Below are 26,794 nucleotides of genomic sequence, written 5' to 3'. Positions count from 1 at the left end.
GGTTTGAGAGAGAATCGGCAAAAATTAAAAACGAAAAAAAGCATTTTTTTCCACACCGAGTGTAAGATCTTCATAAAAATCAATAAGCAGTACTGTAACAACAATTTACATAAGCTGATTGGTTTTTATGAAGTTCTAACACTCGGTGTGGAAAAAAAAACTGCTTTTTTCGTTTTCGATTTTGGCCCATTCTCTCTCAACCTTAACTCATACTTTGACTGGAATCTAAACAAGCTTGCAAAGTTTTTCTTATTTTTGTATTGTACTGCTGCTCCATCAGACATAAAATAAATTTTAGAAAAGTTTATCAATTGTTTCATAAAATTTATCAGTTTTGAGAGGAACTGCAGTCTTCAAGTCTTCCAGTCTTCCAGTCTTCCAGTCTTCATTCAAGTTTGTTATCAATATATACCAAATTCATAACTGATACTTTTTGCATGTATCAGGCAACTAGCAGCTGGGAAAATGGATTCTGAGATGATCATGACTTTCATTGGTTTAGTTTTCGATAAAAATGCACTGAAGAAAAAAATTCAGTTTGAACAAGTTAAAGTTTTTTTTCAAATAACTCCTCAAAAGTGCCCAACATGAATTTTTGACGATAGGTAGGGAACATAATTATCTATCTTGGGACAAAATTTCATCCAAATTAAAAATGATTTTTTTTGTAAATCGACTTTAAATTTTTAAAATCGATTTTTTTCAGTGTAGGAGTCAATGAAGAATTTTTTCAATATTTTTATTCGAAAATTTGAGTAATTTTGTGAAAACCACTCCTGCAACATTTTTTGTAGGATTTGTCATTTTTAGACAATAGCCATTTGAAAAAAAAATGGGAATAAAAAGTTTGGCCCTTTTCAAAAGACAGTCTAGATTATTGGAAAAACAAAATATGCAAAGTGGCTTTTTGTGACAAAGTCTTCATGTACAGAAAGTTTCATTAAAATCTGAGAGGGTCCTGCCAACATTTGTTCGAGTTGGCGCGAAATTTGTCCATTATATTGAACATAACCAGTAGGGTGGGACTAAAGTTAGATTCGTGCTCTGAGCAACTTTTTGGGTTACATACGGGTCCTAAAACAATCGCGCCAATTTTTTGCTCGATCGGTGAAACTATATTTTGCGCCCTTGGTATAAAGTTTACATGGGAATTCGTATGGGAACTTGCCATGGAATCATAGTTGGACAAATGTGAAAGGCACATTTGAACCACTATGTGCATTAAAACACGTTTTTTAATTAACTCCTCTCTTTTGTTGTCCAGTGTAGAGAAAAGGAATAAACCGTATTATTCGCACGGCACCGAGAATTTGCGTGTGCACAAACAAATACATTGTGAAGTCGTTTCACCATAATTGTATGTAAAAATTTTCTCACTAGTTAGGCGGAGACAAAAAACGAGCAGTTCTTGTTTCCGATATAAAACGCTGGCTATTTTTTAATATTTTAATATCTGATATATACTATGACATAATTAGTTGTACGTTGCGTTGCGTTGCGCGTTGCGTTGCGTTGTGACGATGATTTTGGCGGATTGCACACTGACTTCATCATGTTTGACTGCTGATTATCTAATAAGATAATAATGATAATAATGATAGCCATCATTGCCGGCCGCCCCCATCTCCATCGTTCACGGGGAAGGATAAAGGATAAGGTAGACAGGAAGTGTTGATGCTCCACCTACTTAACGGAAGGACGACGATTCATCAGACTCTTCCATAGGTGTCGCGGAGTTGGTGGTTTGGAAGGGTATCAGGTCTAGGATTCGCTCCAAGCAAACGATGCGACCTGTAAAGCATATTTTATTAGGTAGTTGTTTAGTTAGTCTTCGAGTGCACGATCACTCGAAAAAGAGATGATCTTGTTTAGTTTTTGGTAATTTTTAAACTCTGGGCAGCCGGCTACCGAGAGTATACTATGTTCCCTAAACAAAAACAATTTGAACTCCACACAGCCGATCGTGGGAGTATTGCCTGGAAAAGCTAATCTTATCTGCGTAATGGGCCGGATCACTATTTATTGCAACAGTATTTGGACAGAACTCGCTACTTCTTCTCTACGATATATTTATTGGCTTGAAAACTACCAAGTGACAGCATATTATACTGGCAAAAATAGCGCGAGATGTTATAAATCAAGGAAAGTATTTCTTATTTTCCATATCGGATTGTTTGTGGAATACAAGTATACGAGCGATAATACCGAACACTGAAGGGAAATATAAAGGATTGTTAATCTGATGCACGGGCTTGTTAGCAATAACGGAGCTTTAAATTAGGTTCATAAAAACAGACGCGGCGAATTTTCAATACGTATTGAGCCGTGTTCATAGATACTAGTCAGATTAGTCGTATTGGGGCTAATTTCCGATCAACTATTCATTTTTACGGCAATGTTTTCTCGACTAGATCTGTTCGCACCCTCTCATTCTGTTCGCACCCTCTCATTCTGCGGTCTAAGGACCAAATGTCATCAATAGACTTAGAATCGCGTGGAGGCATGAGATAGGAAACTTGTAAGAATTTTGCTATCCCACCGTTTGACTACCAGAATGGATGGGAGAACAGTAATACTAGCAAATACCGACTACCATAAGAGCGGTGCAAATTTGAACGAGTGACGTAGAGTACTGCACTGAAAAAAGGACCAGGAGTGCGATTTTACGAAGTTTTAGCTTCCGATGGCCCTACATTTTCTGACAAAGTGAAGATCTTGAATGTTGAGATTTTGATTACTGTTTAGAAAAGCAAAAGTATCATAAAGCTAGTGTCAGGCCTTCATGAGACCTCAAGAAGTCACTTTTGGAGGTATTCGTAAATGTAGATTTGTCGGTAGACGGTTCCAAATATAATAGAAAAATACCTAATTTAACACAACTACAGATCACTTGCAACATAAAAAGCTTTTTGTGAAATTCGACAGCTCCATCTTAGGCCAATTCAATAAATTTCCTGCATGAAAGTTTCCATTTTTTAAAAACGGTTTTTAAGCCAAAGCTTTGGAAGTTAAACCTTGGCGTGGAAGTGCCGGTATATTAATATATTCTGTTACTTAGTGTAGAATTAGATTTCGTCATTTACGGCTAATATACAACCGCCAGAAGAAACTTAAAACGTTGGTACACAATCAAGAAAGGCGAATCAGAAAAGGTATATGTCAGTGATTCACTAAATACAGACTGGAAAGAGGGTAATATGGAAAACCTTAAGGTCCGTCCAGATTAAGTCTTCGGTACGGAACAAAACCTCGGCCTAGGAACTCCTAGCATGTTGTTAGTCGCCTCTTACGACATGGGAGCAGTTCCCAGAGGTTCTATTCTTGGTTGAAATAGTGCAAAAAGATTTCAGCCCGCCGGACACCACACGGCTTTATACTATGACATAATTAGTTGTATGAGTAAAACAAAATCGTCCCAAGTCCCTAGGAATAAAAATGCAACAAATATAGGTTTTCTTACACAAATTTTAAGCGCAATGCGGAACGCCGGGATGTAATCAACCATTCCCATTTTTTAGAGTTCTTTGGGATTCCCTGTGAAACCAGAAAAAAAAATGTTTTAAACAAATGGTGATGTTGATCCACCCTATCAATTAAACATGTTTCTTTTTCTTCGGAATCTTTATGGCGCAGAGAACAGACATTCATGATCGAACAAATATATTAAAAAAAACTTGTGTAAACATTTGAATGAATATTATGTTAAAACACTAGCGCCAGCACACCATGTTTTTCCCAACTACCCGTAAAACACATTCCGGAACCGGTTCGAAATATTGCATGGATTTAGTATGGATTCCAGCTCAAAGGAAACTACCGATTCTGACTCAATCGGTTGATGCATTTGAGCTGGAATCCATACTGAATCCACTCAGAATTCCGAATTGGTTCCAAAATAGTTTGGCTGGGTAGAGGTATAATTATGTCGGCCAGTTTGAAAACCCTATAAGAGCCCGTCAATTCTGCCGAACATACCCACCAAACGACATAACGACAGTAGCGCACCTGGTGATGATATCCAAACTACAATCGAAAATGTCTTCGATTTTTACACAACTTTAAAGCTGGAGTTGGACGTCTGTTCTCTGTGCTTATGGGCTAATTTCTCCTTCATTTACATCTTGTAGAGTTTTTATCGTATGATTCCACGGTATGTTACCGGCTAAGTCTCCATCCAAAGATCAATTTGAAATTTTATCCCTTCATTAGAGCATACACAAGCACCAGTAATTTCATACGAAAATCGACCAAGGTCACCAGTAACCAAATCGAGCCTGAAACTCTGGTCACATGGATTATTTTATGTAAATGAGCTACCTGGTACCCATTTGCATAGGGAGCCGTCAACCACATCTTATTAAGTTCCCGGCTCTTTACGAAGTTACACTAAGAACGAACAAATGACTGGCTACCAACGAGCCTGTTTCACTATCGATAATAGTGTTTGCCTGTTTCGCCAATGATGGACAGTGGTCAGCAACAGAATGGTGCAATGTGTAAGCTTTACTGGCATCGCCGGGCTATGATGATGATGACCTTTCCTGTGGGAAAAATATGCTATAGCATGCAGCTTTCCTGGTTAGGTCTCAAGGCTGAAAGAATAATTTACAGTTGGTATTTCAAATTGTTAGCGCAAGGACGAGCGCCAGGCACATTATGTCGGAGTTTTTCTGCTCTTTCTAGAAAAGTATTCGAAGTGAGACAGTCGGCAACGCAATCTGGTAATACGTTTGAATCTGTTCTAATATGACGTTTGGACAGTTATAACTTATGATAGACATTGTTAGAAAAAGCTATACGGATTAGTATTTTTGAGTATTTCGTGAATTTTCGTCCTAGGCCATAACTAGAAAATTGTCTACAGGCGAATGCTCCGAAATCATTATTGTTACAAACGTAATCAACTACAAGACTTCTTCTATGTGTTGTACAGAACTGCGATGTCTCCGTAAATGAAGATGCGTGGAACTCGACCACAATCAACTATTGCCGACTAATTCCATACCTTTCTCTTGGAGAGGTAAAAGTTTTGCTATAATAAAATGTCAGCCTCTAGTTTCCAACCATGTTCAAATACAACAGCGTGAGTTGCCTAAACAATGCCAAAAATGGCGAGCAAAAATGAATGCAAATGACTTTTCTTCTTCTATTCTGAAATCGGCGAAAGTTGGGCTTTAATGCATCAGTTCTTTGGTGAGCCAAAACATGTCGACTGGTCGAGCTCCGTCCTCGAATAGTACAACGGTTGACTAGTTTTTTATGCAGACCCGTATATAGGACTACACGATTGTGCTTCCACCTGAAAATGTGTGTCATCGCTACATAATAACGTCATGCCTTAGACCAACCGAGGTCTGCTTTTTGCCACCAACAAGGATAACCTGAGCATAGCAATAAATTAGTTGGAAGGCATTTTGTTTCTTTTTTTAGAATCTGAGGCTTCCATGCCTCGATGGAGACCATTTTTCGGTCGGAGGGCACGCACGGTTATTCGTGTTTCATTTGGGTTCCGCTTATTGATTCGTTTCGAATGTAATAATTTATACATTAAGTTCTTTATTGTTTGGCTCGAATGAAGGTATACCAGAACATGAATCATATGCATATTGATCGAACTATACATATATGTATAGCTGTAGTTTACCAAGTGAGACAGCATGTCGACTGTGGCAGGTTAGTTCTGCGATATGATATCCTTCCGTCGCTTCAAATCAGACACACCTCGCGTGAAGCTTTTACGTCAGCATGACGTAGCGAATTGTTGTTTAGCGTGTGAACATTTCGTTGAGACCACCTTTCGCCGAGTGCAACCGGTGGTGTTGAAAATTCGTGGAGGGATTCAACAACTTATGGAATTCAACCATATTTTCTAAATTATTTCCGGTTCTGAAGTTTTCAAGATATGGATAATTGAAAGTTAAAAAACCGGTTGAACTTTATTGTCAAAATGAACAGCACCGTTTCATATGTCATTAGCAAGGTTATACCTTTATAACGAGCTATAGATTGTTGAAATAGGAGTTTTACCGGCGGAAATATTTAACCAGACGGCAATTTTATGAATTTTCTCAACATGTAGTAATATGACCGGTTCACAGTACGAAAACAGGCGATTATTAGTGAGAGGGTAAGGTCAATTCGGCAAAATGGGACCATTTTATAAAACAAAAAGGTTGTTGCAATCCGGAGGGTGTAAGTAAGTATATTCATTTAACTTCCATTGCTTCTTCTTTTAAGGGACCACTCTACAACTTTCCAAAAATCAATTTTTGTTTTTTCCTTTGATCGATAGCTATAAAATCCGAAAATTTAATCCTGAAGCTTGAAAGTCGTACTGCGAATAATTTCGAAGTATCCGTCCAGAAAAGAGGGCACGCGGTGCCGCGCCTCTCATGCGGTGACATCGGTGTGTCTCGTTGAACTTCTCGTGCGCATTTGCTCAAAACCGCTTTTTCCGGTCTGTATTGACGATTCAAAATTAATTGGACGATTGACGATCCAAAATTAATTGGGTTAAAAACAATTAATTAATTCTGACTAATTTAATAAAATGTTGTACAACGATAATTTTGGAAGTGTATTGTCTGATCTCTGCATTGAGAACCTATTGTTTTAATCATTATGGGGACTTTTAAAAAATTGTCATCAAATTATATCAATATCAAATTGTGGTTATTAATTAACTGAATTGAATGACGTAATGAAATTTCGTATAGAAGAACTCATTCTCAAGTTGTGAACTTTAATAATGAAATAAAAACGAAAAAATGCTCAAAAGTTTTTGAGGTCAAGATTACATTATTTTGAAACTGTCAATTTTGGAGGTTCAGTAGCATCTTTGAACAATTTTACAACCTAAAACAGCACATTTTCTGCTAAATCTGTTATATTGACAGTTAATCCTCTTAGAAGTTTAATTATAAACTATTCACTCGTCAAGCAAATTTAGTTCAAGACTTAATGCTTTCTGAAAAGTTTTCGAATGTTATTTCGAACTTTGTTGATGACATGAATACTGCGTGTATTCAGCGTATCGAAATGTATTAGATTACATGTAAAGCAAAACCTGTAAGAAGGTTATTCTGATATTACTGTATATGATAAATCTCTTCTGCTGTTTATAATCTACAGAATTCACATTCTATTCAAGGCATTAAGCTTACAATAAAAAGTTATATTTAAAAGAACTAACTTCAAGGAAGTTTCCTAACAATCGTTTTATGTCTCGATATACTACATACATGTAGCATTTATTTTTTAAACAAATTTGTTTAAAATGATATTATCAATAACTTTGCTGAAGACACCAAGACTCTTACTATTTTTTGAAAAGTTAATTCACCATAATTACTTCTAGGAGAATTAATCCCTAAAATTATTATATTAACATATGCGCTGTTTTATGTTGGAAAACTTCTTCGAAGTTGTCGAACATTTATTCCACTTTAAAAGTGCACATTCTTAGACTTCAAACATATTATAAAACAAAAGAATTTCTGGAGGTTTGGAAGCTATTCTATATTCATTATTTTTGTTTGTAGACTGAAATGACATCTGTTAGACTGCTTTTGTTTCTGAATTTCCAATAATTTATGAAACTTCCATTAAATTTAAACGTTTTCGAAAAATCAACGATTTTCTTCAAGTCCCACTTCCAATTTTTACCATTTTTTTGTTAACCATTTTTGTTAACGACCTATTGAGTTAATTTGTCAACAGTTTTTTCGGCATTTAATTAGCAAGGGACTGGAAGGTGAAGTATATTTTTCAATATTTAGAGCCATAGTACTCAAGGGAGAGCAAGGTGTTGAAAGGAGAAAGTTTAGAAAAGCGTGGAAGGATCATATATGCAAGCTTAGAGCTCACCGGCGACTTAACCCTTTGTCTGCTACCGTAGTGGTCAAGGTCTTTTGGCATTAGAAATGCGAATCACCTGAGTCTACGGCATGTCCGAACAAGCGTAAAGTAACTTGTTACTTCATGCTGTCGGAACCGACAAAAAGTTAAGTCACGGTAAACTTCCACACTAAGCATTTGCGACGTTGAAACTCATTGAATGAGCCAGTTTTGTTTGTTCCCTCACCAATTGCCTGCCTGAGTGATTTTATTTTATCGACTATTGTGACTGTCTCAGCGTGTGTGACAATATGGTCACATGTGTTGCTGATTTGCACGGTGTCGGCAGCTTTCACCCAACGCTGCAACGATGAATCCCCATCACGGTAAGTTCTATTTTTACCATTTTTTTGTTAACCATTTTTGTTAACGACCTATTGAGTTAATTTGTCAACAGTTTTTTCGGCATTTAATTAGCAAGGGACTGGAAGGTGAAGTATATTTTTCAATATTTAGAGCCATAGTACTCAAGGGAGAGCAAGGTGTTGAAAGGAGAAAGTTTAGAAAAGCGTGGAAGGATCATATATGCAAGCTTAGAGCTCACCGGCGACTTAACCCTTTGTCTGCTACATGTCCGACAGCATGAAGTAACAAGTTACTTTACGCTTGTTCGGACATGCCGTAGACTCAGGTGATTCGCATTTCTAATGCCAAAAGACCTTGACCACTACGGTAGCAGACAAAGGGTTAAGTCGCCGGTGAGCTCTAAGCTTGCATATATGATCCTTCCACGCTTTTCTAAACTTTCTCCTTTCAACACCTTGCTCTCCCTTGAGTACTATGGCTCTAAATATTGAAAAATATACTTCACCTTCCAGTCCCTTGCTAATCCCACTTCCAAACCGAATTTCTAGCTACGCCACTGACCGGAAGGGATTTTCTATGAATATAATGCAGGCTCTTCGTCCTATGCTTATCTTACTACCCATTCCGGGTAAAAGTGTGACGCCGGCCAGACTGGGCTTGCCTCCCCAGTCAAAATTGATAAATCATAAATACTAAAAATGATTTTTCAATTTAAATTTGCTTCCAGGTAACGCACTCTCTCCTTTGCATTCTATGGTCATCCAGGAATAGATAGGCTGGGTTACCCGCATTTTCATGACACGAACGCCGTTGAGAATGTCAGGGTGACAGTTTTTAAAGTATTGTAACGGATTTCTTTTCCCCTATTTTCCACATGAATCTTTTAATTTGTCTGAGTTAGTGCGTTGTGCTATATCATGTAAACGTTCTTCAATTTTATCATCATCCGTATAAACATGGATCTTGGTTGAAACGTTGTCATTTTCTTTACAATGAAGCTTTCTGCGTCGGTTAAACTATTGAACACAATAACGCGTATGAAAGAATTGTATATGAGACACTTCTGTAAGCTTATATTCCATTTTAACCTGAAACTAAATCACAAAGATTTTTTTTCCTTTAGTTGGTATTCTTCTGTGGATCACACATTTAACTTTATAATAGAAGATTTGCGGGGCTGTGCTTTTTATACAGTGTATAATTAACAAAGGGGATAGGATTGCCAGCTCCGGTGAGGCTTGCACCCAGAGATTTTTATTGATCTGGGATAGGTTTTTATAGAAGCACGCGTATACATTGAAATCAGACCTATTTGCTGAGTTTAAATGAGACAAGTATAAACTCTTTCATTCTTTTTGTAACTCGTCTAGGTATCAATTACCAGAATTGACTCGCATTCTCCATTTAGTGCTTTGTATTAGCAAAGCATAATACACACCACTGTTCTATTTTTTCGTTAAGCTGTAAACTTTTCGCGTTTTAAACCTGTTTGAAGATAGATAGGTGTGAAATTTTTCCGGCTAACGACAAAAAATCCAAAAGCACCGACTTTCGCTGTGGAGGATAAGCCAGGCAAGGATTGCCCTCTGCCACAGCTAACAGGAGAAGTAGGGTGAAGCAGGCAGGAAAGCGACAACGTCTGGGAAGTACACTGCGATGTCTTCCGGAATTGTTGCTGGGTGTAAATACGGTTATTCATCATCACGGTCGCTAAGGAGGTTGTAACAAAAGAACGAAACTAGAGGAGAAAATAGATTTGTGTGGAATATAACTTATCAACGTTTCATCTTCGCCTAATCAACAGGGCAGGCCCGTGCGCAAGGGGGGGGGGGGTTTGGGGGTTCAAGGCCCCCCATAAGGGTTTTTGAATTACTTTTAAAAGTTTATTAACTTCCTGTTTAGGAAAAAAAATATACTGCAAACCGTTCACCGGAACGGTTCACGTTTCGGCAAGCTTCGATATTAGAAACAGCAGTGAGTAGACAGCAGATGTCGGTCAGCGGCAGCTAAGGAGGAAAAACACGAAGTTGGAGAAAATCGGGATATCGTTGTCTAGAGAAATTTTACCGCTGATGATTATTCCGTTGGAGTGGCAGCAAAATGGATCGCGAAAATGGGCATCGGTATAGGGTGTAATACCGCCGTCGAGAAGTTCTCAGCACCACCTAGCAGATAAATAGGAACGACTAGCACCAAGAAGGATAAGAATCCCGGGGAAGGTAGTTGTAAACAGATGTGAATCCTTATAGTCGGTTTATGTCTCAACAGGTGACGTTATTTGCAGTAGGCCTGAGCAGATCAGATATATCGCGAAAGTAGCTATGGATATAAACATGACGATTAACACAAAACAAAATAAGCAAAAACACAATCCCTACTAAAGCAGTACTTAACGTTTACCCCGGATGGATGAGGATTGCGAGATACAAGAGGTTTAGGTTTAGTCGGTTGGTTTAACAACTACTACAAACCAATCCGAATCCACCACGAGCCAGCAGGCAGCGCTCAGTGGTCGGAAATGCCAAAACATGAACTTAATTCACTAGAGGCCAAACTATCGAATATATTCACAAGGTGTCTATGGAGAGATTGTTCATATGAATATTCCCCACAATCTGAAAAAATTAAATTGTGGCATGGCTTACTATGATTGAACTAGAAAAAATAACTTTTTATAATGGCGAGGTAGATAGTTGGTGTCTTCGACAAAGTTTTAGAAATGCTCATAATGAAAAATTTTGTTGAACAACTTGTACTTAGGTTATCGATTTACAAAGCGTTTTCTAAGGCAATCCCCTTAAATTTAGTTTTTTTAATATAACTTTTTTCACTGTAACTTTTCGTGCAAACGATGTTCCAGGCAAATGTTGAGGTATTAAAACCACATAGTATTGTTGAAGACTGCATGTAAAAATTAAATTATTGTTGAAGACTGCATGTAAAAATATTATTGAAGACTGCCTGTAAAAATTTTACCTGAAATTAACGGTGCGGCGCACACCTCTCGTAAAAATACTCATTCGTTTTAGGGTTATTGAAGAATTTTAATTTTTTTTGCATCAAGTTCAACTGCGTATAAGAGAGAAAGGTGCAAACCAAAATGGACGAGTAGGCACTATTTTCAATGTCCAGACTACGTATAATAAAGGTAAGAGGGTTTGATGCATGGCACTCTAGAACCCTATGAATAGGGTACGCTCACTTTGTAATGTTTTTTTCGGGTTTTTTCGTGAAATTTTGTAATTAATGGAAAAAAATGTTAAAATCTTCAATAACTTTGAAATGAATGAGTATTTTAACTTACAGTCTTCAAGAATATTATGTGGTTTTAATGCCTTCACATTTGTTTGGAACATGGTTTAAACGAAAAGTCACAGTGGAAAGTTATATTTAAAATAAAACTAAATTTAAGGGAGTTGCCATAGAAAACGCTTTATTTATTTATTCGATCTTCGACAGAAACCGTACAGATTAAGTATAAATGACTTATTGTTATAGTTTTAAACGTTTATAACTTATAACTAGATTTAGTACCTAATATGATAGTCAAAGAATTCGGAAGTTTCGTTAAATTTGCGGCAACATCTATCTACCGGATTATTCTGGCCGTATGCTGTACGGTGCCTAGGAATCCATAAAAGTGGTCGGTTTCTTATAACACGAGGAGGAACAAACAAATTAATCCTTGAGAGAATATCAACAACATATCGAAAATAAACCTTCTTTGCAAGAAGGTACGACGTGACTCAAGCGTTGGTAAATTTAGCAACATTCATTTATCATTATACGGTGGCAGACGGATAGGGTCGTTCCATGGCAGTTTTCTTAAAGCAAACCGTACAAAGCTTCTTTGAACACGCTCCAATCGAATGCTTTGCACGGCGTTGTACGGCGCCCATACTTGTACAGCGTACTCCAAATGCTCCGGACCAGTACGCAGTATATAGGTTTCAAAAAACCCAATGTTGCAAAAGCTTTAGCCGTTGTCGCTGTGATGTGGTCGGAAAAGCGAAGTTTTCTGTCAAATAACACTCCCAGGTTACGAATAAATGCCACGCTTTCGATGACACACGCTTGAAGGGTATATTCGCAGCGCCTTAGAGTTGTCGAGCGCTCGAAACTTATCACCTTTCATTTATCGACGTTGATCTGCATTCGATTCAGCGAGCACCACTCTTTAATATTGACTATATGTTCTTGGAGGACAAATGATTCGAGTCCCGATGCAATTGAGCGAAAGATTTTCATATCATCAGCGTAGATCAGTTTTCCAGATTTTATGCGGGTGCAGAGGTCGTTGATGAATAATATTAAGATAAGTGGCCCTAGGTGACTTCATTGAGAACCACCGGTTGGCGTTTCAAATACACTTGAGCATGTAGTGCTGATTATAACAAAAGCGGATCGTTCAGAATGGTAAGATTGTAGCCATCTGATTATCCACGGAGGAAATCCTGGTCGCTGCAATTTCATAAACGCAATGTTGTGCGGCACCTTGTCGAATGCTTTAGCGAAATCAAAATATATTGCATCAACTTGCTGGCGCTTCTCGATGGCTGGAACTAGGAAACTTGTGTACGTCATCAAGTTCGAAGTGGTCGAGCGTTTCTTTACAAAGCCGTGCTGACGTTCATCAATTATGTGCGAAGATGCAGCGTACATCGCATTGTAAACAAACTTTTCCAGAACTTTGGCCAGACAATTCAGAAGCGAGACCCATCTATAATTTTCAATATTACGAGTATTATTTCCTGCCTTATGGATAGGAACTATAGCAGCTTCTTTCCACACACTAGGAAAAACATTTTCCGTGATCGAGCGCTTGAAAATAATGCTTACTGGTACAAAAAGCGCTCGGGAAAAATGTTTTATGAACTAAGGCGGCACGCAATCCGGACCTGACCCTTTCGACGGGTCAACGCTGGACAAAGGTCTCAGAACATCGGCATTGTTTACGTTAGGGCGGGGGAGGCTGATATTATAGGTTGGCAATGTCTCAAGGTACTCTTGCGACTCGGCTGCGGAACATTTGTCTCGCAGATAAACATTTTCTGGAATACCCCCGGAGCGTCTTCTGCTATTTATAAACTTCCAGAATGTCGAGGGATTATTCCGCAGATTGCACTGGACTTGGATGAGATACTCACCGAATGCACTGTTCCGGGCTATTTCATATTGCAGCTCAATTTGCCGAAGAATAGCTTTGTTGTCGTCAATCCTGTGACGAAAGAATCGTTTACGTTACTTCCAGAGTACGTTGCGCAGCCGGCCAAGCTCAGCGTTCCACCACGAATACTTATAATCTGCTTTTTAGTGGTACGTTTTTGGGAACATTGCAGCGAAGAATTCCATATATAGCCTCGAAGAACGCTGAAACTGCCTGATCCAAATCGTTTCCATCCAGCATATCATGCCAATTGACTGCACCAATGCACAGTGGCTCAAAACAGCGTTTTGAGGTACCTAATTCATTGGGAGTCAAAACTGTCCATATTAGCGATTTCACATATTCTACAATGTTTGTATGTGTAAAAAGCGCTATCTTTTGGCAACATTATTTTTTTTAAATTGATCATAGTAGGCTACAGAAAATTTAACTTTTGAACTGAAAGAGATAGCGCTTGGCTGTCTTCGACAAAGTTGTAGGGGGGAGTATTTTTATAAATTTTGCAGAAGACATGTTGTCTCTGTCACTCATATTAATCGAGTTATGAGAAGTTCTCTATGGTGAACTCCTTCATTTCATATTTTTACTTATAACTTTTTTATTTCTGATTTTTTACGTTAACAATGTTCTAAGGTATTTTTTATCATCATTTATCATTATCAGAATCGTCGCCGTCGTTAGAGCACGTGTCAAATCATAAAACGAAGGGCTTTTGGTGAGGGTCTACCTTAAGTATAGATAACGGAGGGTCGACCAACTAAATTCTTTACGAGCATTTCTATAACTTTATCGAAGACACCAACTTTCTACCTAGTCAGCATAAAAAGTTAATTTTTTTAGTTTGATAGTAAGCCATGTGTTGATGACAACTGTCATAATACAGAGGTTATAGAAAGAAGACGTGCAGATTAATCGTAACATGCGCAGGTAGAGTAACAACTCTGACAAGAGATGCGAATCGCTTCGTACAGCAGTGCTCCCATTTTTTGGACATTAGATTTATGTATTTTATGTTATTTCGTATATGTAAATTGATGTTGCGTATTTATGTCATTCGTAAAACAGCCTTCATTGCGTTAGGTCGAACACAAATTGTTTTGCATTTTTATTTAATAAAGTAGTGTAGTATTGTTTAATAAATGGTGTAGTTAAGTGAAGTGTAAGTGTGTCGTTATTACTTACCGGTATCACATCTGGATCGTCGCTTTAACCTGTTGGTGGGAAACTTACCTGGAACCGCCCGTCGTCGTTCGCTAACACTTGGAAGGAAAGGTAAACAGCCGATAACAGCTGTTTAAGGATCGTCCACAAATTTGGCCTTGGACAATTCTCTCGGCCGGAACACATCAAGGTGAGGCCAAAACATTGGTGCCGTGACCAGGATTATTTGTGTTCCGAAGAACCGACGCGGCGTCGGTAGCACCATTTTGGAGAAGGTACAAAGGAAATACTACGCCATCACGAAAGGATTGCTGGTTCTATTTGGAGGTCGCCATCGCTGCCAGCTGCTATTATACACGGGACGCAAGAAGCAGCCATCGCAGTTGGGAAAGAACGCCATCGGAGGATTTTGGAGACCATTGGAGAGAATTTTGGATTCAAGGCCTGTTTGACAGGCTCACAAGGTGAGTACCTGTCCAACAAATTAACTCCCGCTTTCGTCTCTACCTGGTCGTTTTTTTGATTTCTTTCTGGTTGCTGGTATTTTCTACACTACTTTGCGGGATCCTTTGGATTGGTGGTTGACGAATCGCGGACGAGGGAAGGCTGCTGCGAATCGAATTTGGATCAACCTTGGATTGGATCGTTGGCATCGGAATAAAAAAGTGCAAGCCGGCAGTGAATAAATATCAATGAAATAATCGGTTGTTTGCATCGTTCAACGCTGAGCCCTGGTTGCCTGCTGGCAAATTGATTGATCCTTGTATGCTGGTTCGAATAGAGAGGATGTTTGTTTGATTGTGTGTGAGGGTGTATATGGCTAGAGAAAGTGGATTTGAATGTACAAGGCATGTTGAACAGGTCCAATAGGTGAGTACCTGTCCAACTATCCACATATCAGTACGAAAGGTGCTTTGCTTGGTGTATTGCTTGCAGAATTTGGATGTTTTCATGTGATTATCTGGAGACGGAGTTTGGTGCTGTAAGGTGCAAAAGTGGTTCCGTTAAATATTACGTCACGTTTTTTGGCAACTGCAGAATTTCACGAATATTGGATTGCATCAGTTTTGATGAGTGAGCGCGCGGAGATTTGAAAACACAAGGCCTCGTAGACAGGCTCACAAGGTGAGTACCTGTCCAAATCGATAGATTTCTCGCGCAAGGTGCTTTGCTGGTTTTATTTATTCCAGAAATTCGTGTAGTTCAACTGCGGTACGTTTTCTTTTTCGATCAATTGTTTCTTCAACACAAGCGCAGAGAAATTAAAATACAAGGCCTATTAGACAGGCTCACTAGGTGAGTACCTGTCCAACTCAATATATTTCTCGCGCGAGGTGCTTTGCTGGTATTTTCCTTCCAGAACGTGAAGCGGCTCTCGGATTTCATTCATTTACGCTGGTGCTGTCGATAATGGGCAAAAAGATGAAGCCAAAAATCCACGTCAGAGACAGCATCGTCGACTTCTTGGTACGAATGGAGCATCGAGATACCGGACGAGAATCAAATTAAATTTCGTCTGGAGAAGCTGGAAGCGAAGTGGAACGAGTTCGAGGAAATCCAGTGCGAGATTGAAGGTTCTGAGGATCACGAGGAGAACATCGAAGGTCAGCGACTTATTAGAGCGGAGTTTGAGGAAAAATACTTCGAGGTAAGGGCAGGGCTGGTTGGCAAGTTACCGCGAGAGGTTCCGCAGAATGCTTCACAGGCTACTTCTTTCATAAATTTAGAGCATTCGACAAGTGTGCACACTTATGTACGCTTGCCTCAAATAAACTTACCTGAATTCGATGGTAGTTATGAAAAATGGCTTGCGTTTCATGACACATTCAGAGCCCTGATCGACACGTCTCCAGAGCTGAGTGGTATTCAGAAGTTCCATTATCTGCGGGCTTCTCTTAGGGGTGATGCTCTTAAACTGGTCGATTCATATCCGATGAGTGACGCAAATTATAGGGTTGCTTGGGATGCTTTGGTCGCACGGTTCTCCAACAAGTATTTGCTCAAGAAGAGGCACTTGAATGCGCTATTCGAGTATCCGAGGATCAAGAAAGAGTCTGCAGTTGCGATCCACGAACTCATAGACTGTTTCGAGCGGAATACAAAGATTTTGGACCAATTGGGAGAGAAGACAACCGGTTGGGGGGCGATGTTGACGCATCTGATGGTTTCGAAATTGGACGAAATTACTCAGAAACGTTGGGAGGAGCATGCTTCAGGTGAGGAAGAGCCATCTTTTGCAGTTTTGGTTGGGTTTTTGAAGAAGCAGACACGGGTACTTGATGCAGTCTCGGTAGATCAGCATTCGTCAAACTCTAGCTGTCTCTCTTCTACCAATGGGGTTAAATTCCGTCCAGCAAAGGTGTCGGTCAACGCGGCGACCGAAAATACGGGTCCGAACTGCATTGTCTGCAGCGAGCAACATCCAATTGCGAGGTGTCCAGCGTTCGCCAAGTTACCTGTGGATAAACGGCTGCAGTTCACCAACTCTAAGCGGTTATGCAGCAACTGTATGGGACGCAACCATTTGGCACGCGATTGTCCGTCGAAATACCGGTGCAGAACTTGTTCCAAGAAGCACCACACTATGCTTCATCCTGTATTTCCTGGTTCTGGTTCAACTACTGCGACGGATTCAGCCGGTTCTGTTGTTGTTCCATCATCTTCTGGCAATGCGTCGAACTCCGGTAGTTTGTTTGCAAGTTCTCTCGCAACCATTTCTTCTAACGTGGCGATGGGGCCCGTAGGCTCACATGTTTTCTTACTGACGGTGGTCCTGAAGGTAAAGGACAGATGGGGACGAACGCACCTCGCCAGAGCTCTGCTGGATTCCGGTTCACAGGCTAATCTCATGTCGGAGAAGCTTTGTCAGTTGCTTAAGCTACCCAGAAACGAAAAGAAAGTAGAGATCAGCGGTATTGGGAAGTCACGAAGGCAAATTTCTTGCGAAGTTTCTACGGTTGTCAGCTCACGCACACTGGAGTTTTCAATGTCGATGGAATTCTTGGTCTTGGGGCAGGTTACGGACAACCAGCCAACCTCGTCACTACCATTGGCACACTGGAAGCCTCCTTCGGTCATGAAACTAGCTGATCCCGAGTTCTTTATTTCTGGGCCGATTGATTTGGTACTTGGATCGCAGTTTTACTACGATTTTCACCTTCTTGATGGTGGCCGGCTACAAATTAGAAGGTTCGACAGCACTCTTCCTGTATTTGTCAATACGGTTTTCGGATGGGTTGCCGCAGGCGAGACTGATTTGAATGGTGGGGCATCGAGAATCAGTTGCAACTTGGCAATAGCTGAGCCTCTGGACAAATCCATCGAAAGATTTTGGGCCATCGAGGAGCTATCGGAGAAACCACCACGAACACAGGAAGAAGAGGATTGCGAGTTGCACTTTCAGAGTACATTCACTCGAGATGAAAATGGGCGTTACGTGCTACGGTACCCCAAGCACATGGGCTTTCACGAAATGATTGGAGAGTCAAGAGAGGCAGCGTTGCGACGGTTTCAGCATTTGGAAAGACGGCTGAAGAGAGATCCCGATCTAAAACGGCAGTACAGCGAATTCATGCAAGAGTACTTGGATTTGGGACACATGAAACGCATTGGCACCGTTGAAGATTCGCGGGATGAGGAACGTCTGGTCTGTTACCTTCCCCATCACCCAGTTTTTAAAGAGTCCAGCTCAACTACCAAGGTGCGAGTAGTTTTCGACGGATCTGCCAAAACTTCTACGAATCGGTCCCTCAATGACGCACTTCTTACCGGACCGGTGATACAAGACGAGCTGCTCGATATCATGCTTCGCTTTCGCAAGCACGCAATCGCTGTCGTGGCGGATGTAGAAAAAATGTACCGGCAGATACGCATACATCCGGAAGATGCATCATGTCAACGGATTCTCTGGCGTTTTGAACCATCCGAACCGATTCAAATATTTGAGCTTCTCACCATAACTTACGGTCTGTCTCCATCCTCCTTCATGGCAACCCGAGTCCTCAAACAACTGGCATTGGACGGTGCGAGCGAGCAGGAAGCTGCTTCCCTCGCGGTAGCGGAGGATTTTTACATGGACGATTTCCTCTCCGGAGCGGATTCCGTTGAGAACGCGAGACGATTGAAACATGAAGTGCAGAATTTGATGGCGAAAGGCGGATTTCAACTTCGCAAATGGAGCTCGAATGTACCGGAGGCGTTAGAAGACTTACCTGCAAAAGCAACCGATGACCCCTCCATGTTTTATTTTGAAAAAGAATCGAAGGTAAAAACGCTTGGAGTTGCTTGGGAGACGGACGCGGATCGGTTCTGCATCGAAGTACGAGACGTTAAGAATAACGAGCAATGGACAAAAAGGAAAATCTTTTCAGCGATAGCCCAGCTATATGATCCGCTTGGACTCGTTTCTCCCGTGATAGCTTGGGCGAAAATCCACATGCAGCGACTTTGGTTGGCTTCCGTCGATTGGGATGATCCAGTCCCTGATGAAATCAGTGCCAGATGGGAGGAATTCTACGTCCAGTTGCCGGAGTTACGATCGTTCAAGGTGTCAAGGTACCTTTTTCAACCGGAAACAGAAAACATCCAGTTCCATGTCTTCTGCGACGCATCGGAAGTCGGATACGGAGCTCGCGTGGCACCACTCAAACGGCTCACGCTACCACGCTTAGAGCTGTGTGCTGCACTTTTGGGGGCAAAACTGTACGCCCGGGTCTCAGCAGCGCTGCGGATGGAGGGAATTCCTTGCTGGTTTTGGTCGGATTCTACAGTCACTTTGCATTGGATACGAGCACCTCCTAACACCTGGCAAACCATCGTCGGAAATCGCACATCGGAAATTCAACGACTTACCCACGGCCACAGCTGGAATCACGTCAAAGGGGTTGACAATCCTGCGGACTACGTCTCTCGCGGTATGCTTCCTAAGGTATTTGTGTCCAATGCCGTATGGCCCGGTGGGCCATCTTGGCTCCTAGAAATAGAAGAAAAATGGCCCAAGCATCTCAATCCAGATCCCCCACCAGAAGAAATACTAGAGAGAAGAAAAACTGTCCTAATAACGCAAAATATCTTGTCCCAATATCCACTGTATGAACGGTATTCATCATTTTGGAAGCTTGTACGCATAACCGCCTACATACTGCGCTTCGCAAACCGTTGCAGATCAAAGAATTACCGCCCGAAGGAAATGTTTCTCACTGCAGATGAATTGCAATCAGCTAAGCATGCTTTGGTCAAAGGTGTACAGCAGCAAATGTTCCCGGAGGAACTAAAAGCTTTAAAAAACAATCGACCAATTCCATCGCAGTCTGCATTGAACGGTCGTCGTCCAATAGTAGATTCAAATGGCATACTTCGTGTCGGTGGCCGGCTTCAACATTCTGAAGAAGCATACGCAACCAAGCACCCTATAATCCTCCCCACCAAGCACCCACTATCGCGTCTCATTGCAGAGCATTATCATACCCTCACGTTTCATTCTGGGCCTCGAATGACTCTAGCATCGATTAGGCAAGAATTCTGGCCATTACGCGGCAAAGATTTGGTGAACTACGTGTGTCGCAAATGCCTAAACTGTTTTCGCCACCGCCCTGTCCCTATTACCCAACCCGTCGGCCAGCTTCCAACTGCTCGCACAGTCCCCAGCAGGCCATTTACAATTACAGGTGTGGATTATTGCGGACCCGTCTATATGAAACCCGTACATCGCCGCGCAGCCCCGCAGAAAGCATTCATAGCAGTGTTTATTTGTTTCGCCACCAAAGCCGTTAGTTTGGAGTTAGTTTGCGATCTTTCGACAGATGCATTCATCGCTGCATTACGCCGCTTTATCGCCCGTCGTGGCTGCCCCGCAGAACTACATTCTGATAACGGAACTAACTTTCAAGGTGCAAAAAACACTTTAGCCGCTCTCTATCAGCTACTTAACGATAAACATTGCCAAGAGAAAATAATCAGCGAATGCACCAGTAAGCGAATTCGGTGGAAGTTTATTCCTCCCAGGGCGCCAAACTTTGGTGGCCTTTGGGAAGCAGCTGTAAAAACTGCCAAAAGCTCACTAATCAAAACAATCGGAAACTGCAAGCTGTCATATGAGGATTTTGCCACTTTATTGACACAAATAGAGGCAAATATGAACTCTCGTCCTCTTACGCCGCTCTCCGAAGACCCCGCGGAACTTGATGTTCTTACTCCCGGACATTTTCTTACGGGATCTTCGCTATCATCGTTACCAGATCCAGATTACTGCAATATCCAAACTAGCCGTCTCAAACACTATCAACAACTGCAACAGCTGGTGCAGCAACACTGGGTTCGATGGAAGAAAGAGTATCTCACGGAGCTCAATAGCCAGCAGCAAAAATCTTCAGCACCGGTCGAGATCCATGTCGATCAGCTGGTCTTAGTGCGAGATGACAACAAACCATCTCTTAATTGGCCGCTCGCCAGAATTATCGCCATCCATCCTGGAGAAGACGGCTGCGCTCGAGTTGTATCAGTAAAAACAGCAGCTGGGACTTACACTCGGCCAACTTCAAGGATTTACCCGCTACCAACCAGCACATCGTTTCAGCAACAAGAACTCCAATCAGCAGTGACGGAGAAAGGCTCCGATTGAACGAAAATCTCGACAAACATATGATAACGGCCTAAAAGCCAACTGTCACAATCCACTTTGAATGGAAATTCCGGACAAACCGTTACACGCCAATCACAGATGTTGGTAGTAAACGAAAGAGAAAAGTTTTCTCTTTCATAAACTGTTGTGAACTGTGTTTGACCAGTAACGGTTTGTCTGGAATTTCCATTCAAAGTGGATTTTGACAGTTGGCTTTTAGGCCGTAATCATATGTTTGTCGAGAAATGTTATTTTTAGCTGTAAGAACCAAATGTAAATTATTAATCAAAATTTAGGTGGCCGGTTATGTTGATGACAACTGTCACAATACAGAGGTTATAGAAAGAAGACGTGCAGATTAATCGTAACATGCGCAGGTAGAGTAACAACTCTGACAAGAGATGCGAATCGCTTCGTACAGCAGTGCTCCCATTTTTTGGACATTAGATTTATGTATTTTATGTTATTTCGTATATGTAAATTGATGTTGCGTATTTATGTCATTCGTAAAACAGCCTTCATTGCGTTAGGTCGAACACAAATTGTTTTGCATTTTTATTTAATAAAGTAGTGTAGTATTGTTTAATAAATGGTGTAGTTAAGTGAAGTGTAAGTGTGTCGTTATTACTTACCGGTATCACATCTGGATCGTCGCTTTAACCTGTTGGTGGGAAACTTACCTGGAACCGCCCGTCGTCGTTCGCTAACACCTGGAAGGAAAGGTAAACAGCCAATAACAGCTGTTTAAGGATCGTCCACAAATTTGGCCTTGGACAATTCTCTCGGCCGGAACACATCAAGGTGATGTTTGATTTTTATCAGGTTGTGGGGAATATTCTTACAATTTGTCCAAAGATGCCCTGTGAATATATTCGATGGTTTGGCTTAAGTGAATTAAGTTCACGCTTTTGGGATTTCCGGCCACTATGAAGCGATGTCTTTTGATGACTCCGTTTGGTTCACAAGACTAGGTCCAGACTTCTGAAAAAATCTTCAAAGTATGAGGGTTTCTGTACGTTTCTTTTAAATTAAACGTTAACCACACCCCCCCCCCCACCCCTTCAGAATGTTCTGCGCACTGGCCTGCAACAGGGTGTGGCCTACTTGACCATACAGAAAGTCGTTTTATCCAGAAACGAAAACTACTTGCATCGACTTGTAAACAAACTACTAATAGCTGATGTCCTGTTAGCATAGCAGTTTTCGCTAACGAGACATCATACATAAGTAGTTTTCCTTTCTGGGCTTAAGTAGGTCTTCTACTCTCAAGGTACGAAATTACGAATCGCATTGTTGATAGACTTGAGCGATTCGTAGTAATGCTGCCTAATCTCGACTCCTGCCAGCAGAAGACAAAAGATTAGTCCGTACGTTTTTAAACCTGTTTCTAATGACCCTGCCACTTCTAGTTTTCTGTATAATCCTTGCTCTCACTTGAGTATTATGGCTCTAAATATCCATAACTTTTCCTACTCAGTAATCTCTAGCTAATTGAATCTCGTCAAAAAATATAGTCTTTAATATGTCTAAAATAGACGGGAAATTTAAAAAAAATATTCGAAGCGTTGTATGAATTTTACAATCACAAAATAAAAACAAATGTTTTGGGAAAACAACCAACATAACTATGATAATGAAAAATATAAATTTTCTGATAACAGATTACCCAACTGGCCATAACTTTACTTAAACGTGACCCATGCAGTTTAAATTTAAATTTAAAAGTCAAAACAAAATGAAAGCCTGTTTTAATCTACCAAATGGTGTAATTGAGCCATTCTCTCTTATCCAAACTATAATTCCATGGCTTGTTATTTTCAATATGAACTGAACAATGTCTTGAGTTGTTATTATACTTACCATCTACCGTATGCGTGAAGTGGTTTGCTGAATACATGAAATTTGCAATGTCACACTTTGTATTACTGTTTTAGTCATTTTGAAATAATCAATCTTATATCTCCGGAACCGAAAGTCAAATTTGAATGAAATCTAACAGTAGCTAATGGGATTGCTGTATCTTTTATGTGAAGTTTGTGAACGTCGGTCAAAAATTCGCTGAGAAAAAGGTGACAATAACTTGAGTTTGGTAAGTTCCTCGGCATCAAAAACCGTTATAGGCGGCAAATGTTGTCAAAGCTACTTCGATTGGTCATTAGTAAGCTGACCAACTCTGACGAAAAAATCCGTACACCTCGCGGACTGTGTGCCTGACTGTGGTGAACGATTGCGCTTCGTTGCGGAATGGTGTACGGATTTTTTCTTCAGAGTTGGTCAACTTAGTCATTAGTAATCTAGAACCGCAAATCTTAGCTATGTTGTAGAAATTTTAATGTTTTGTATCATTTGGCCATTATGGTGTTCCCAGTTTATATGGGAATTTGCTATGTGACCGCACTCTTTCTATATGAGAATGGCGAATATAAAATTTGAAATCTATTCAGTAGATACTTTATTCCCCACAAACAGCTTATTTTCGGGCCTCGAGAATACTGATGAACAATACTGATGAGTCGAAGACCAAACGATGATGCTGTTTTTACTTATTTAAAACATATTGTTGTAATAATAGGAAAGACTGTTGCAGTTGAAAAACTCTGGGTAATCCAGGAGTGATTCATCCGTATCGCATACATGTCCACTAGTCCAAGCCAAATTATGTATTATTAATGAATTATTTGTTCTTATTCTATTGATTATTGATTGCATTGCAAACTTTTAAACGACCCCTCAAATCATATAGAATGGAATATCTAATATATAAATACTTCTTACAGTGGCCGAATGGTCCGGATGTGGTTTAGAAACCTTACAAACCTGTTTTTTGTAGATTCACACGTTTGCTATTGTTTATTGAAAGCTTCTACATCATGACACATATACCCAAAAATTCATTTTCATGGAATTCAACAGCTGGAAAATGCTAGAAAACTTTCACCTTATTCCCAAAATATAGGATGTAATTCCCCTATCGCTATGAAATGAATGCTACACAAATTAACAGATAATTTTATCTCTCGTCTTTCAGACATAAATCATGATCATATTCCTATATCTGGTACTGGTCCTCGCGTGGGCATTGCTAATAATAGTGCTCAAATGTAAAAAGGCCCGCGCCAAACGACTCGCCGAGCTAGAGGAAGCGGCTCAACCGGTGCACGTAGTCCAGATCGGTTCGAACCTGTACGACATTATGGCCATTCAGCATCATCACCATCATCGCAGTCCGTATGGAACGATGTACGACTGCCTAGGTACGGGTGACCATCAGCCAACCGGCACCGGCCATGCACGGTCTACGATGACCAGCGTCACGCACTCAAACGCAGCCTTTGTGGGAGACGACGGCAGTGTTTACCCGGGCAGTAATATTCGTAAGTATACCACAACTGTTTGAAAACTCATATATCGTCTAATCGTTTCAATCTAATTGACAGCACCGCTAGAACCACCCCCATCGTATGACGAGGTGATACGGTTGCCCGCGTACTACCCCAAAGTGGAAACATTCGTGCCCGAAATGGTGGTACCACCTTCAGAGCCACCTCCACCCCCTATAGATGGTCAATCGAGTAGAGGAGCGGGCGAAGGCCGGCCTACTGCCGCTACGGGTGAACATGTTAAGACGATCTCAGCGGTGACGTCAACGACGAATTCCTAGTCCTCTGTTACAGAAAGTTAGCATATAATAGAAGTAAACAGTTGTTCGTTAAAGCTATGCAGCACATTCTAGGACATTTAATGCGCACCCATGAATGGAATCTCTTGTGTTTGAAAGCGGGTATAGTTAAGAAAATACATATATTCTACTTTGGAATAATTTTGTTTATTTAATAAAATTAAATCAAAGCAATATTTTTTATACCTGTTTTGTTTTAGTTTTGAGAAGCATTATAATAAATCATCCGAATCGTTTTTTTTAATTCGTTTATTTTCTGGTAACGAGTTTCGGCTTAGCAGTCAATAAAACATTAATTCGTTTATTTTACATGACGTTACCTTAACTGAGCCGTGGGATTCTTTTAGTTTTACAAGACGTTAAGAATAAAAATTCAAAAAAATAATATTAGTGAGTGTCAATCTTGGGGCAGGCATAGCGTAATTGGCAAATGGATTGCCTTGTACGCAGCTCACTTGAGTTCGATTCCGAACCCTGCACGTAGGGTTAGATATTTTTTTAAAAAATATTTCGCTAACCAGAAAAAGTGGTGAATGATCCTAAGGTTAAAACATATATAATCAATAAAATATGTCAATCAGATGCCATGCCCGCCGTTTACCATTGGGTGCGGACACCTTTTTTGCGGCGAAAATCAATTGACTCCTCGCATCTTTGGTCTTACATATCTCTCGTTATCGTACACGTCCGTGTCATCATTTTGGTCACTACCTTGATCTTTGCGATCAGAATCGGATGTTTTTTTCCTTGATTCCCGCTCATCACGGGTCACGAATGTGTACTCTCCGTCCTTGGTAGTAGCTTCCTTACTGAAGGTTTTTGGGGTTATAATTAGAGAAAGCGCGTGTCTGTTTGAATCAGTTTTCGCTCTTATGCCAAACGAGTAACATCATGGCTATAGATTCTGAACGCCACAATAAGCGGTAGATGGTATGGATTCTCGGCAGCGGTTGCATCACACACAGTTAAAACGTGTACGAATTTGTCGAGTACTAGCACGGTGTCACAGAATGATTTGCATAGCGGGCGGGTGGGGTGGTTTTGGATTGAGTTCAACACTGCAGAGTGCGATGTGAGAGTTTGCGTTTGAAAAAAATAATATATTTTTATGCTTGTTTGTGCGTTCCGTCAATCAATGTTTTCAACGATTTGTAGGTACTAGGTAATGGGCCTAGTGGCATACATGTTTCATATTTCGGATATATGTGATACGTTTCACCAAGGCATATGACAACATGCTTTGTAATTAATTCTAAAGCACGGGTGAACATAACTGGATTTGCGTGTACAGAAAGGCGGGGGCTAGTTGGAATTTTTTTGGACGAGGATCACAGTTATAATAAAACAGTTTTATTTTTGAAAGCAATACAATCTGATCAAGAGCACTGGTTGGTTTTTATTAAAGGTTTCATATATTACGTAACGTAAAACTTGCCCAAAATTTACTTCCCCCTTCCCAAACTGTCACACATTTTTCATACCTCTCCCTCTAGCACGTAAATCGGTTATATTTTTTTCCATTATAACATATTACGTAAGGTACTAGCTTACTCCCGCTCCCTCATATGTCACAACATGTCAAATTTTGTCGTACGCTCTCTCCTCCTAAAAGTGTTACGTAATTTATGAATGATCCTTTTACATTGTTATTATACATCGTTCCAACCCCTTAGGGCATGTTCAGCAACGTGGCATTTTATACGCGAGTTTCAAAGTGGAATTGGAACCGTAACAATAACATTCCTAGCGGAACTGATTTGATTTATTTATTATTTAAAACAGTTTTGTTTCGAACTGTATAAGTGGTCCAACCAGTTTTGGACCCCTATAGGAAGTGAAATTATATTAACGTCAATAATATTTGCTTGCCTATGATTTCTAATGCAATACACGCACGAATCTGCTCCAAAATTATTGTTTTTGAAATAAAACTGTCAATGGATGTTTTATACATTGACATAAACTC

At 40.4% G+C, this 26,794-nt stretch overlaps 2 protein-coding genes across 2 annotated transcripts in view; both read left to right on the top strand.

Moving 5' to 3' along the window:
- Positions 1–24,967, top strand: part of LOC131692938 (uncharacterized) — a 31,757-nt gene extending 6,790 nt beyond the window's left edge. Inside the window, exons 2-3 of the mRNA XM_058980356.1 lie at positions 24,178–24,523; positions 24,587–24,967. Of these exons, the coding sequence (XP_058836339.1) occupies positions 24,187–24,523; positions 24,587–24,810 (561 nt within the window). The 5' untranslated portion in view covers positions 24,178–24,186 and the 3' untranslated portion in view covers positions 24,811–24,967. The remainder of the gene's footprint in view (positions 1–24,177; positions 24,524–24,586) is intronic.
- On the top strand, positions 5,658–21,149 carry LOC131688158 (uncharacterized). The gene is made up of 2 exons (XM_058972322.1): positions 5,658–5,673; positions 15,976–21,149. The coding sequence occupies exons 1-2, from the start codon at positions 5,658–5,660 to the stop codon at positions 21,147–21,149; spliced, it is 5,190 nt and encodes a 1,729-aa protein (XP_058828305.1).
- Positions 24,968–26,794: the final 1,827 nt, after the last annotated feature.

The sequence above is a fragment of the Topomyia yanbarensis genome, chromosome 3 (genome assembly GCF_030247195.1).
Source record: "Topomyia yanbarensis strain Yona2022 chromosome 3, ASM3024719v1, whole genome shotgun sequence".
Classification (NCBI taxonomy): domain Eukaryota; kingdom Metazoa; phylum Arthropoda; class Insecta; order Diptera; family Culicidae; genus Topomyia; species Topomyia yanbarensis.
This window is presented reverse-complemented; position numbering and strand designations above follow the sequence as displayed.